General features: G+C 34.4%; 2 protein-coding genes across 5 annotated transcripts; one reads left to right on the top strand and one right to left on the bottom strand.

The window, feature by feature from the left end:
* The first annotated feature begins 1477 nt into the window (after positions 1 to 1477).
* LOC111377047 lies at positions 1478 to 8818 on the top strand. 3 transcript variants are annotated; one of them, XM_023000083.1, is made up of 8 exons: positions 1478 to 1696; positions 1886 to 1991; positions 2116 to 2432; positions 3187 to 3588; positions 4385 to 4466; positions 4557 to 5846; positions 5970 to 6128; positions 8414 to 8818. In XM_023000083.1, exons 1-8 carry the CDS (start codon positions 1544 to 1546, stop codon positions 8563 to 8565), a joined length of 2661 nt encoding a protein of 886 aa, XP_022855851.1. In that variant the 5' UTR covers positions 1478 to 1543; the 3' UTR covers positions 8566 to 8818. The 3 variants fall into 3 exon arrangements, with proteins under 3 accessions (XP_022855851.1, XP_022855850.1, XP_022855849.1); XM_023000082.1 differs by having other exon boundaries at positions 5919 to 6128; XM_023000081.1 differs by having other exon boundaries at positions 4557 to 6128.
* A 542-nt stretch (positions 8819 to 9360) lies between these two features.
* LOC111377046 lies at positions 9361 to 13508 on the bottom strand. Of its 2 annotated transcripts, XM_023000080.1 has the most exons (8): positions 13364 to 13495; positions 13050 to 13126; positions 11586 to 11700; positions 11439 to 11501; positions 11280 to 11327; positions 11125 to 11178; positions 9908 to 9965; positions 9361 to 9659 (listed from the first exon to the last, which is right to left on the bottom strand). In XM_023000080.1, the coding sequence occupies exons 3-8, from the start codon at positions 11667 to 11669 to the stop codon at positions 9616 to 9618; spliced, it is 351 nt and encodes a 116-aa protein (XP_022855848.1). In that variant the 5' UTR covers positions 11670 to 11700; positions 13050 to 13126; positions 13364 to 13495; the 3' UTR covers positions 9361 to 9615. The 2 variants fall into 2 exon arrangements, with proteins under 2 accessions (XP_022855848.1, XP_022855847.1); XM_023000079.1 differs by lacking the exon at positions 13050 to 13126 and having other exon boundaries at positions 13364 to 13508.
* Between the last annotated feature and the right edge of the window lie 1462 nt (positions 13509 to 14970).

Raw genomic sequence — 14970 nt, 5'->3', positions numbered from 1 at the left:
GTAAAATAGCAAACTAAAAGTTAATCACTAGTCAAAAGACCTAATCACTTGAAATAGATTGAGGGGTTAAAAGCAAGTCTACAAATGATGAATCAAAACCTCAAGCGGGGTAAGTGGGGAATCAAGGGGAGTTAAGTCATTCAATGATTATGATAAATTGTGGTTAAGGCTAATATTGTTAAGGTAACAGCAGTACAAGATTTTAATTGGTGCAATTTTAAAAATGAAGTAGTACTATAAGCCAATACTAAATAGAGATCAAGAACTTCCTATTGTTTAGTTGCTTGAATTTCTAAAATGTGGACTCCAGTTATGCTTGTGTCCTATCCTTCTTTGCAGATGACTTCCACTCCAGAAGTCACTCCCTGTTGATTGTGATTTATACTGGTTATTGCTCTGGCTCTGTTGTGCGTTGGAGTTATAACTGGCTGGCAAGTGGGATTGATCCCTCGTGTTGGTCGCTTATTTGTCAAATGGGACGTGATAACATGTGTTAAGTGGGATGGTTTATTTTGATTCAAGTAATGGATTGGGTTATTTTAGAAATGTTGGAATTGGGCTAGAAGTAAGTGGTTGGATGATTATGATGAGAAGTGGACTTTGTATGGAAGGGGTAATGGGTTGAGTTAACTGGGTTTTGGGGGGTTATTGGGCTGCGTGGGTTTGGCTAGAGATAAAAGGAATATTTGTGGGTATATTTGGGTTAGGTTGTTAGGATTGAAAATTTGTGAAACAACATTTAACAGCAGCAAACGCCTAAAATACTAAAATTGATTTTTTTTTTTTTTTTTTTAAGCAGAAAATGATGAAAAATACTAAAAATGAATTTTTTTTCTCGAGTGAATATTACCCGTGTACAGTAACTCTTTTCTTTTTTTTTTTTTAATTGAAAATACTAAAATTGAATTTTCGAGCGTGTATAATACCCGTGAACAGTAACATGATTTTTTTATTTTTAACAAAGACAGAGAACTAAAAAAAATGAAAAGCGCTGCTTTTACGCTAAATCTTTTTTGATTGTGCTGTTCCGACAAATTTTGTGAAGAAAATAAGAAGAAATTTTAGATTGTATGAGAGGAAATACCCAAGATTTGGCTCTAATACCAAATTTTTTATACAACACCGATAGAAAAATTAATGGAGAAAGAGAAAATCAATGAATCGGGAAGAAGAAATCAGGGGAAGGGATGGAAGAAGAAGAAGAACGGGGAAGAGGGGGAATTTTGCCACAATCCACCAAAGTATTATTCATTCATCAACTACTGAAATTACATCGCAATTAGGGTTAAATAGTAAAAACTAAAACCCTTACTAGAATGAACTTGGGCCAATATAAGCCCAATTACATAAATAAAAATCTAAAACATAAATAAAGTCCAACTAGAAATAAAATAGATGATGTCCTCGTCATTTTGTCCACCTTTCAATTTTCCACCATTTACAACATTTTTATCAGATAGTTATTCTTATGGTCTGATGACTTTATCACGCATCATTTGCAGATTCTGGAAGGAGATACAGCCATCAATCTCAGAGGTCTTGGATGACTCCTGAGCATGATGGACTTCTTGGAAGTGGTTCATTTCCAAGACCATCTGGTTATGCAGCTGGAATCTCAGCTGCAAAGGTGCGAGCAAATGAGAACTATCAACTTGGCAAGAAGAATGAGCCATATCAACCTCCGCGCTCTTTTAAGGTTAAGTTTCCTGTAAATTCTATTTGATTAATGGTAGCTCAGTTTCCCAGGTCTGAGTCAGTGAGCAATAGTTTTCTTTCTTTTTCTGTGTCCAAATTGCTATAAAAACCTCGGTTCAGCCATGTGCCATATTAAGAAAACTGTGGTCATTTCTTTAAGCATAATCTTGTGCAATCATAATTATTTCAGGCAATACCTCACTCTCGGAGAGAAACTGATTCCTATAATGATGAAACTTTTGGTTCAACGGAGTACACAAGTGATGATAGGGCAGAAGAAGAAAAGAGGAGAAGAGGTATGTTTCCTTTCTACTTGGAGCCGTGTGTGGTTGGTACCTTTGCTGCTGCTATATTGGTTTAATATGTCTTCTACTTCATTCTTTTTGTCATTGCTGAGTTTTATCTTGACTTCCTTTCCAGATTCGTTTGTATTGATGAGAAAAGAACAACAGAAGTCTCTTCAGGAGAAACAGAAAATGAGTCTGGAGAAGCATAAAGCTGGCAATGCCTCAGACCTTTGTGAATCTTTGGAGGGTAACAAAGATGAAAAGGGACTTCTGGGAGTGTTTAGTGAATTGGATGTTTCGACTGCTACTACTCCAATTTTGAGTAATGAATCTGAAAAATCCTCCTTTTCTTCAAATGCTTCTAGACCACCTGTTCCACCAGGTTTTACTAACAATATTCTGGAGAAGAGTTCTGATACGAACTCTTTGGTTCCATTCCCTTTAGCAGAGGTATGTTATTTTTGGTTACTCTCTATGATTGATTGTCGGATTGACCATTGGCCAATAATCTACTTAAGTAACATAGCCTCTCATATTCCCCTTTTATAGTTCTTGTGGTGCCCTTGTTTGTAATGTGCTGCAATCTGGCTGCCTAGTTTTTTGTTCTTTGCTAAATTAATTAGTCAGTGACGAGCTTGAAAGGAATAAAACTCTCTTTTTCAAGTGATTTACTCTTTTTTTTGGCATTTCTTTGTTGATTGATAGATGGTTTTTTCATCCTCTTTCATTGCCACATAACGCTTAAACAAATCAATTGATTTTCGTTGCTGGCTACAATTATATTCTTTTCTCTTCCCCCCTTTATTTTATTCTAGATACTATCAAGAAAGATAATTTGTCCATAATGTTTTTTATTTTCCTTGTCCAAATTTGGCCTACTTTGGATACGATAGTCGTCTGATTTTTCAACAGTTAGTTATGCCCTCGGAAGGTAGTGGCCAACTAAAAATTTTCTCTCACTCTACCTTAACTATTGCAAGGGAAACTTACTCTGGCAAAGAAGTTGAAGATTGGGACGCACTGTTTATTCTAAGAATGTACATGCTAATATCAGAATATGCGTGTACCCACCATTGATAAATTTGTCAAGTGGAAGCTTTATATATCTAGCCAGGATCTTAATACTTTTATATGGTATATTGCTCTGTCAGAAACTTCTATGTCTTTGTTCCTCACGTGTATCTAATTTCTTTTGCTCTTACAGATTGGGAAGCGTGTAGCAGGGGAAAGACTTCTGCATTTTAGAACCAACCCCATCCAAAATGGTTATGTTGATGGTTTAGATCAACAGTTATCAAAAGAAATTAGCTCAATTGATGGGCAAACTGAAGATAAGAATAAGTGTGTACCACTTCTGAATGAGGGGAAGATTGTGAATTCACGCTCAAGTTTAGGTGTGCCTCACGAGAAAGTCAACATGGAAGATCAGTGTGATCCTACTAGTTTTTCATATGACCATGGAATTTTGAACGAGTCTGAACTTAATGCCAAAGCATTGGAGGACAAAGTTGTTGGCAAGTCCGAGGGAAAATATTTGTCAGTTCTGGACAAATTTTTTGGCAGTGCACTAACGATGAATGATGATAGCACTGTGGATTCAGCTGAGGTAGTCATACCTCTAATCACTTTTCTTTTGAACACTCTTTTATTCTGTCTAAACCCCATCACTCTTGCTTGCTGCCTGCAGTAGCTCGTGTTTCTCAAGTTGACTTGTACCTGTCCATGAAAAGTATAATCGTGTTGTAGATTGTTACTTTCCCTCATTATTAGTGTTTGACCCGAAATTTTGTCATAGTGTAGAACATGTTTCCAACTTTCGGCTTCAACTTGACTATAGTTTTTCAGATATTCTTGCTTTATCAAATTTTGAACCAATGTGGACCAGGACCAACACTTTTCTCTCCTATTTATCGACAAATTGGTCTTTATGACTTCTTTTGTCACATGCCCTAAGTTTAAAATAAGTAAATAGTTATTCTAAGTAACTTAATTGTTTCCAAACATGTTGGATGCATAGCTTTTTTCTTACTTTTAAGTGAAAAAACTTGCATAATAACTCTGAACTTATCGTAAAAAAGAAGTAATTTACTTATTTCCAATTTTGGCCAATAGAAAAGAATTATTTACTTGTAAACTTATTCGCTTACAAAATTTACTCGAAGGTAAACTTTTAATTTAAGTGTAACATGCTGATCATATTTGAACAAACACTTACTGAGTTGGGTAGATTTAGTCTGTCAAGGTCTAGGGTGATTGATCTTTTAGGCCTAGCCAAATGAACAGGATTCTCTCATCTATGTATTGACATTCATGTAGGCCAACTTACTCCTTTTCTTTTCCTTCCCATTTGCATTGCTTGCGTCTTCCATTAAAATACTTAATATCTTGCCTTTTCCCTCTAGCATCACTATGGCAAAGTTCCTGACACATGGAGCCCAAAATGTACTCAGTCCTCAAAGTTTGCCCAATGGTTTTATGAAGAAGGTATGGACGATGAGTATTTTGCATTCTGTTTTGTGAGTAGCCTAGAAAGATGTGATTTACACCGTGCTGTTCCTTTGTGTTGCATTACAGAAGCACAGTCAGTGAATGACATCTCAGCTGGAAGACCGAATGATTTACTCTCGTTAATTGTCACTAGTGATAAAGAAAGATCACAAGTTTCTGCTGCAAAATCTGAGCACTTTACACATGAGAGCTCCGAACATACTAGTAAGTTCTCAGTTGACATGCCCTCAGCAACTAATGGCATCTCTGATGAGGTGTTGAGCAGTAATGAAAAAGAAGTAAGTTCGACGGTTCTTACATGCGAAGACCTTGAACAGTCAATTTTGTCAGAATACAGTCAAAAGAATTCGAACACAATGACACTGTTGAAAAGCTGGAGTGCTTCCAGCAAAAATTTTGAACAGCCTAGAGAACATGATGATCATGCATCTCAGCACCTGTTTTCATTGTTGCAAAAGGGATCAGACCCAAATACTATGACCCTGGGCCCCATTCCTGACATCAGCTTTGGAGACAAAGTACTAGTTTCCGAAGAGCGTGAAATTGGAACTGCAATTGATGATCCTAAAGCTGAAGAGCACACTAGTAATATTCATTATTCTGGAAAGAATCTTACACTTGAAACGCTCTTTGGAACAGCTTTCATGAAGGAGCTCCAATCAGTTGAAGCACCTATTTCTGTCCAAAGAGGCTCAAATGCATCTGCGCAAGCTGATGCTTCGGAGCCTCATGGATTATACTTACCGTTCATGGAAAATGGTGTTTTTTCTTCTACTATTGATGAAATTGGACTTCAAAGACCAAGTCATGAAAATAGTGTTTTGAGCTCAAATCACAGAGAGCAAGCCAACCTGGCCAAGTCTGGGAACTGGCTAGGATTTGATGATTCTCAAATAAATTCATCAAAACACCCGACTGAAGTAGTGGCCAAACATGGTGGCTATAGTGGGGCAGTTGAATTTCAGCTGCCTGAATATGAGAGCTTAATTTCTGTTGGAGATTCTCTGAATCCCCAGTTATCGACATTTATGCCAACCGGAAATTCAAGTAAAAATGAGTTCTTGTCTTCAAACGTGCATGTTGACATAGCTGAGAATCTGGCAGCTATGGATGCTGTCATCAAAGACAAAAGAACCATTGTAGGTTCGGAAAGTCTGCCCTTTGCACCTGGTCATTATGAACAGACAGATCCTGAGATTCCATGCCGCAATATTCAGGTCCAACCATCACATCCCCAGTTTCAGCGCCCACATATGAGTCATGGGAGTCCATTATTCCATCCATTGGATTCTCATCCTTCTCACACGAGTTCCCAGACGAAGTTCATGGGTCCAGAGAGTATGTACAATCATGATGGTACAGCCAATACTCAATTTCCTGCAAATATTATTCGCCTTCCTTTTTGTCATCCCAATTCAGGGATTGCAGGGTACAATCTCCATGCTCATCGTTCAATGCTGCATCCTGTGCCGATGACAGGCAATCGTCCCCAACTGTTACGTGACATTCCAAGGGGTGCTCCTGTGCCTTATCCTGGCAATCAGACAACCAGTTTTATTCAGGACATGAACCAAATGCAAGGGTTTCCTTTTGGACCCCACCAACCCAACATTGGCAGCGTTGGAATGCCAATGCCAGGTAGAAACCTCCCCCTTGTTACAGTTTTCTTTTTGTGTCCATACGGCTTACTATAGCTGAGATATATTTATACCACATTCTTTTTGGTTGAACCTTTTCAATTCATATTAGGGTAAGTCAATAGCGCCACAGCAAGGCATTTTGGAAACATCAAATCAAAGAATATTTGTACAGACTATAAAACTTCAAAAAATCAAAATTCTGGATCTAATCTCCTTGGAAATTGAAAAGAAAGAGAAGTAGGTCGTGGAATTGTTCTTTGATTAGTGAAAAACAAATTAAGAATAAGTATATCTACCTTTTCTTTTCTTTTCCTTTTTTTTTTTATTAAATTTAATTACTGCAGTTTATTATAGAGTAAAATTTATACTAAGATCATTCTATGCTGATTCCTGAGGATATAAGAACCTAGTAACCTCTTCTTGGCTGTCAAAACGCCTGCTAATTATCATCCTGCTTTGAACTCCTTATTTCATCAATGTGCCTTTGATACAATATTACTAATTTCTGTACTTGCTTTTATCTGCTAATTAGTTAGAGCTAAACCTTTCTTAGAATAATTATAAACATCCACAATTACATTTTGGTGTTACTTGACTCCTGTATTTATTATGTTGTCCTTATTTAGTTATTACCTTGCAGCTTTAATTGTTATAGAAGTCTACATGGGAGTACTTAAATCATTCTATATGATGTAATGAGAATGTATCAATATGTTCACTAAATCCTCTGTTAAGTTTATGGCCAAAGGTGGTTATCCTGGTTCTGGAACCAAAAGGAATTAGTGGGCTTTTTGTGTGCTACAGAGTGGTGGTGATGTAGGACGGGAAAGAGAGAGAGATGGATAGAAAGAGAGAAAAAAATATGGGACAAAAACACAGAAGAATTTCAATATCACAGTAAAAGTCAAATCAATTGTCTATAATAATTATTGTAAGACAATGAATCAGAATCTTTTTCTTACTTTTATGCCTAAATTAAGTGCGTATTTTGGCAAGACTTAAAAGAAATCTCCATATTTAGTCAACAAAAATTATGTATTATGGTAGTAATTGGTGATTATTGCCAGCCTAAGTAATCTTCTTGTACTGACATAGCATATCTGGATATTAAATATCAACAATTTGGATTATGACGTCAACAAACTACAGGCTAACAGAAGTTTCACTGAAGTTATTTATTTATTTATCATCTTTAAGGAATCAGAAATTTTTTACCAATCGAAATGGTTTTGCTTTTGGCCAACCTCAAGTGCACGAGAGTAAAGCTTAGTTTGTTGTGGTCAAAGAAAACCTTATGGTAAGGGGAATAAATTTAAAGAAGTTCCTGCATCCTCAAAACATTTAATAAATATCAGGTGTTCAAACTGTTATTTTGTTTGATACATTAGATACAATTTATATTAATCGGTCAACTGTCCTTAAGATAATTATTATGGTTATCCTGTGTCACTAGGTAGAAGACATAGCCTTTTATTGTTTGAACCATGCTAGGAAAAAATTGGAGATGTCAGCTGTAGCCTGTAACGATAAAATTTGAGTGGTTATATTATAGTTGAAAAATTTATAGAAATCAAAACATTTCAAATAATGAATCACGTGTTGGAAAAAATTCTAATGAAATACTTCTAAAATTTGTTGAATTAAGTAGATAGTACCTTTTTCCACTTTCATATATAGTAAAATGATGGGTAGTGACATGCATGTTGACCGAAGTAAACAGAAATCACAAGGGACTAAATTTTTTATTAACTTGTTACACCTAATTGTTTGAATTTTCTGGTGCATTGCATCTTTTTCTTGAAGTGGGCAATGACGGTTGGCTACCTCATCTCATTGAATTAGAAAAATGTTTGTTGTGTAAGAGGAAGAAGCATCTATCAGAAAACCAAATAGGAATTTTTGAATTTTATTTATTTTCTCGAAGGGTAAAAATTTAGCACCTTTTGTGTCCTTTCATCTGGAAAATGGATCTTATTCAAAAATTCGTTACAGGTGCTTGGCCCTTCATGAAATGAGCATTTAGTGCTTATCGTTCTTGGTGTGCTTTTATGCTTGGATTCATATTTTATATTTTTGAGTTGGACGCTAGTTTTGTGGTTTAACATTGTTGCTGATAATACGAGCATATAACTGCCAAAGCATGACTCCTACTACTCATAATTTGTGCGTATTATGCATATCTACATTAATATCTGAAACAAGAAATTCAACTCAATCTGAGATTTGTTTTGTTTTTTCCCCATTTTGATTAGAAATTAACAAATGTTCCCATTATTGTTCCAGCTCCTGATCATTCGTTTGGTAATCCTCCTGAGGCATTCCAAAGGCTAATCGAAATGGAACTCCAGGCAAACTCAAAGCAGATCCACCCTTTTCGTGCTGCTCACAACCAAGGAATTTATGGTCACGAACTAGACATTCGTTTCCCGAGGTGAAGGTTTGATCATGATCACTCTTATTCACATTGACACTTGTGCCACCGCAAAACAGTCTCCACATTGAAGGATCTTGTCCTGGCATACCTGTTTGGATTATGTATTTATTATGGAATTTGCAGCAGTTTGAGACTTTCGGTTTTATATTTTCTTAGGAGTTGAAAACAAAGGAATGTAAAAGAGGGAGCCCACGAGTTTTATGATAGAGCTATGGAAGTATCTTTGTTAAATATTTCAGCTGTTTTCTTTTCTATTTTCCTTGTACAGTATTTTTTTTTCCTGATTTTTTTTTGTGAAAAATCGCATCGGTAGTGCATTCCACTTTGTTGTTTTTTTTTTTTTTTTTTTTTTTAATATTTTCTTGATCTCCTTGTCCAGTGGCGTGGACGGGGAGAAAGCATGCGAAAGTCTTCGGCTCGATTCTGAACTAATTTTTGGCACATCAGTTGATACAACTCAATCGAAAATAAAAGGAATAATGTTATTCGTCTCTAGTAGGAACGACCATTGGTCTATGTAATAGTGGGATCATTGCTATATTATTTCAGGTCTTTTTAATGTAAATTTTTTGATAAGTGATTTTTTTGAAAAATGTGTAGATTAAAAAAAAAAATTATCAGTTCACGTGTAAAAATATTTTATATTTTATTGAGATTTTGTATGGGAAAAATTGAACCCTTCAATTTAAAATGAAGCTAATTTCAACATGAAGGGTACTTAGAATATGAAAATTGAACGTATAAATTCTTCCGAGTTGGTTTTCTAATTTCTAATAGGTTAAACAACAAAATGGTCTAGAAACTCGAACAAATGGTCCGAAATCTTAACGGTGAAATTGGAACCAAAGCAGAAAAACAGTCTACAACAGGAGCAAGATCAAGAAGTACTCCAGACTGGAAAAATACAGCACCAATTACAATGTGTAGGTAAATTCTTCCTTAAGTACGAAAACATGGTCGCAGTTTTTATTTCAGCAGCAGGTCACTCATTTATACATCAAGTTAAGCAACAATCAATGACCTCGACAAGAAAAGAATCGAAGCCTGCTTCTCATTCATTTGTAGTCGTCTCCTCGGATGGGGCAGAACTTCCATCTATGTAAATATAGAAGCGCGGTAAGATGCAAGGAAAAAAATTAGTAAAAGATGCCGTTTAGGGAGAAAAATCGGGAACTGAGGCTCTCACCATCCTACCCGCGTGTGATGATTCATAAAACACAACTTACTTGTGAAAAGCCAATAAAACAAAAACGGCAAAAGGAGGACGCAAAATAAAAAAATATGGAAGAATCTAACCGAAAATGGCAAATCCATTAAGAAATAAAATCAATGATAATGCATACCTTCACCTGCTGATGGAGCATAAGGAGATTTACGGTAGCGTGTTTGCTGTTGAGTTGGCTAGAACATTGAGCGCAAAAAGGAAGCAAAAGATACATCAGCAGATGATTGTAAAATAAAATGAAAAGCAAGATGACATTTTCCATCTCAGCACTCATATTTATTTAAAGTTTTAGATGTAATTAATCTTCATTACCATCCAGATAGTTTTTAAGGAGGCGAATTATTCCCATATTTGGTAAAAAGAATCAGGATTGGGGAAGAAAAGTTTTAAATTCAGAAATAATATAAGCCCCCGTTTGGCCCCCATTTCTTTGGAATTGAAATGGATGGAATAGTTTTTTTTTGTGAAAAATGAATGGTTGAAAAAGAAGAAAAAGTTTTCGATTTACGTATAATATTATTTTACGTAAGATTGTGTGGCTGAAAATAAGAAAAAGAAAAATGGAATATAATGGAATGAAAATTAATGGGGGCCAAACGGGGGCTTATAATAGTGGATTCAGTTAAATCATCCATTCATTGATGTGACTATAAAATAATATTACATTCCATTACATTTTATTTTTTTCTCTTTTATTTTCAATCACACAATCTTCCATAAAATAATATTACACGTAAATTGAAAATTTTTCCTTCTTTTTCAACCACTCATTTTTCCAAAAAAAGCTATTCCACCCATTTTCATTTCTACAAAATGGGGGCCAAACGGGGGCTAAAGCTAAATCAAAATTTTAGATTAATATCATTGTAATCGCATAAAAAGATAAATCTATGTTCTAAGCTCATTCTCCCAATCAGGCACTTCTAGATCCACCAATATTTGTCATTTAGGTGGAGAAAAGAAATCTTAAAGCTGGAAGTTAAAGAATTCAAAAAAGTAAACATTGAAAAGGAGGGAGTGGGGAATAGCTTGAGCTAAGGTTTATTTGCACTAGAATCCTCCATTTTGGACTCATCAGTTATGTCACTAAGCAAAGCAGTGAAACTTTCACAACGATAGCAACTCATCATCTGATCATTTCGAGCAAAATAATCATTTGCGCCGACAAATTCTGCTTTTGCTGATTTTCTGGTTAGCCAGAGAATTAATGATGGACGTTGAAACAGAAGAAGCAATTTGCAGCAGTATTTAGTTAAAGATGACGGACAAATCATGCCACAGTATATAAAAGGCCATTTCACTCCGTCATTAGTAGCATGTACAGGTAAAGTTCACCTGTAACTTTGGTCGAAGAGCCTCAAGTGGTCCTTTGGGCTTCTCTGCACCTTGCTGTCATCATATAACATTGATGGATGTTAGGTACTGTTTGACTATGCCAGTTTTTAACTTCTTTAAGCTCCAAGTATGAAGGTGCCAACAAGAGGAAGTACCTTTCCCAAAGCCCAATCAGCAGAATCAAAGTAAGCACGTTCATGATCCTGATATCAAATGTATATATTTGAGAAAAGGATGGAGCTGGACCTGAAACTATTCAGGTCCTGGCAGCTGCACTTCAATTAAAAAAGCAAAATTGAAAGTAATAGTACAACCTTTGAAATTAGTGGGGGTTTCTTGGGCATAATTCCCCCATATTTCTTCTTAACGGCTTCTTCCTATAAAGAAGGGAGAAATTTCGTCTAAGAAAATGGCACGTATAAATCTAGGGATACCACAAAAGATAGTGAGTTAAACAAAACCTCCTGCTGGGTTGATGGCATGGACTTTTCACTGTCCTCCATGACGACTTCTACTTGCTCTTTGGCTTCCTCTGTGCCAGACATATTGTTTCTAGAACTACCCAGTGAATAACACCTGCAGTATTAATTTCAGAAGTGGTTATAAATAAGATTCATTTTCGAAAAAGATCAGCTATTGACTAAGTACTCATTGTCAAATAAAATTTAGAGTGATGGCTTCGGGAAAAAAGGGATAGAGATTCAATTTCTTGATTAGTAGTTTAGCACCATTCCCCAATCAAATCAAAGAATTCTCAAACTTTATTTTAGTTTACTGGTCTTAACTCATCCAATAAGAGCTCCTTAAAGAATATGCATTCATATATATATATATATATATATATATATAATGCCAAGTTATAGTAGTAAAAAAATTGAAAAACAATAAACATCCTCAAAAGTAAATGCCAATGATGGTAGTTTTACAACCTCTGAAAAAGTGAATGCCAGTTAATTGAAGGAAGTTCTATAACCTCCTTAACCTTTACCTCCATCTGTCTCTAAACCCCATTTTCCCATTTTTGTTATTTCAGATAGGCTTCCACTTTTACAGGTAAAACTTCACTTTTTGCGTTCTTGCCAATCAGAAGTATTTACTTCAAAGAAAATATAATCAGTTGAACTTTAGCGGTCAACACAGAAAATAGGATTTCACAAAACAATAAATAAATAAAATAGAAGATGATTCACATACGAACAAAAGCAATCAGAAAAGGCAAAATAACATGCATGCCGCCATATCAATGTATTATGGTTCCTACTCTCAGGAAAAGCGATATCATTTATTAGGATCAAGTTGATCTCACGTATACTCCAAGGAAATTTAATTAATTTGGAGATTGGTTAAAAAGAACAGATAAAAAAAAATGCAAGATTTGTGTATAATATTTACTGATCATTAAAAAGCAAAAGATACTGTGTCAAAGGAAGTGATAAGTTGGGTGTGATGTTACAGAAATATTTACGAGACACGTCATAATAATATCAAAGGTATATATGAAGAAGCAATTACGAGTGACAGATATATTTGGGCTCTACTAATAAAGGTTCTTATCAAAATTCCACCTTTAGCCTGCATCTTTTTGTTAGACATATAAAAAATAATGATAGTTGACGTCTGTTATTCACTGGTAACACTGCTTTAGCTGTTTAGAATAGGCTGGATATAAATTATCAGTCAGATTTCTTAAACTGCACTTTGGAATTCAAGAGTATCAGATTAAGACATCTGAGAATGAATTCATAGTGTTCATTTAGTTACATTAGGCACAAAGATAATATTGAATCCGAAATAAATTATCTGAGTTTACTCAAAGAGTGGTTGCTATTAGTTTGTGTTTAAAATTAAATTACTAATAAGGGAATGACTGGAAGAAGCAGGATATAGACAAAATTTACATGGACTGTACGAGAGCAGAGGCTTACCACCGACTAGCAAGGGAGGAGCCACCTGGGGTTTTGGTCCGGGTATTTCACCAATTATAATTGAGGGCCGGCCGGTTCTAAAGGCAAGGAGTAAACCATAAACAACCACATCAAAAATTCAAGAGAAAACGCTATAGCTAGAGGAAGATTACCATCAAGAAACAACAATTTTGGGAAGAAAAAAAAAATCCAAGGAGCTAGAAGAAGAGAATCTTGGATCGAGGTTGTGTTGCAATCAAACCATTCAGAACAATCAGATCGAATGCGAAATCAACATATAAAGCCCATTTCTACGCAAATAAATCTGAATCTACCTTGATGAAGAAGTTGAGTAGAAATCACTGCAATGCGAGATCCGCTTGTCCCCTCCGCCAGTTGCTCTATCAATACACATGAGCTGGCCTGAGTTATATATATATATAGAGAGAGAGAGAGAGAGAGAGCAGGTTTGATAGAATAGTAGATCGACGAAGGATGTGCGGATAAAAAATAAGAAATTTTTTTTTATTTATATTTAATATTAGGGTACTGTTATTCTTATCCATATTTTTATAATTACATTTCACGTCATTCCTAATAAAACTTTAAAAAAATATTATTTATATTTACGGCATATTCTAATCATCCCTTTATTAAATTAATTCATTTAAATACTATATATCCACATAAATTTTATATATTCATCACACTTTAAATATATCCCTATCACTATAAATTCGACTAATCCCTAAAACCATAAAATCTTAAGTCAAATGAATGAAATAAGAACAAAGCTGAGCTGATTGAATATATATTAACATGATATAAATTCTGTCCATTATTGAAGTTCTGAGTATTAAAATACTTCAAACAACAAAGCTTAAAGAAAGAAAGAAGAAGAAAGTTTGATTAAGCAAGCTGAATTTCACTAACTTGGCTACAAATATTATTCTTTCTTGATTAACTGATGAATTGTATCAAATTCCGTTTTACATTTTTCGAAATACGATATGATTTTCGACACAGAAATCACATTTAGGACCACCATTACCAATAATTATATTAATTTATTTTTCTCTATCTATTAGGATTCTAGTTAAGAACGAATTAAAATAAAAACTAGTGGACCAATTTAGAGTTATCTATTTTTATTTAATTTTGTATGTCTATTTAAGTAAATTTACATAGGATTTAAAATATAACAATATTTAATTTTTAAAAGTAGATGTATATATAAAAAGTGTGGATAGAAATAGCGGTGCCCGTAATATTATTTTAATGAAAATTATGTGATAAAAAAAAGATAGAGAAAAATGAATTTTGTTAAAAATGAGAAATCAAACGGGCCTAACAAGTTTTGTTTTTCGATTATTTAGTGTTATTAAAAAGTAATTTTTTTCCAAAAACTTTTAAGGCCCTATTTGATAAGCACTTCTTTTCCGTGGAAAATGGAAATTAAATTCCACTTCCCACTTTTTAGCTTGTTTGATGGTAGAATTTTTGTATGGAAATGATTTTCCCCAAATCCTTGCCACATCAGATTTTTCTAGCTTTTTGAGGAAAGTGGGAATTGCTTTTCCAGACTTTTGCCTCTTTTTTTTTTTTTTTTGGACAATTGAAACAAATTTTATGAACAATTGTAAAATAAGATATCCCTTAAATTGAAATTTTTTATGTAAAACAAATTCAAACGTACATCAAAAGATAGATTTTTTTTGGATGATTTTTGATTTTCTTGATTTTTTTTTTGGACAATGGAAACAAATTCTAAGAACAATTGTAGAAGTGAATATCATTTAGATTGACAATTTTCATGAAAAATAAAGTCAAACGAATGCTAAAAGACACTTTTATTTCAACATTTTTCATGCGGAAAATTATATCAATCAAACACTATTAATTGACAATTCTCAATAAAACAATCTCTAGGTAATTTAATTCT

Source organism: Olea europaea, unplaced genomic scaffold (assembly GCF_002742605.1).
Source record: "Olea europaea var. sylvestris unplaced genomic scaffold, O_europaea_v1 scaffold1600, whole genome shotgun sequence".
Taxonomy (NCBI): Eukaryota; Viridiplantae; Streptophyta; class Magnoliopsida; order Lamiales; family Oleaceae; genus Olea; species Olea europaea.
The sequence above is the reverse complement of the archived record's forward strand: the minus strand, read 5'-3'. Positions and strand labels throughout refer to the sequence as shown.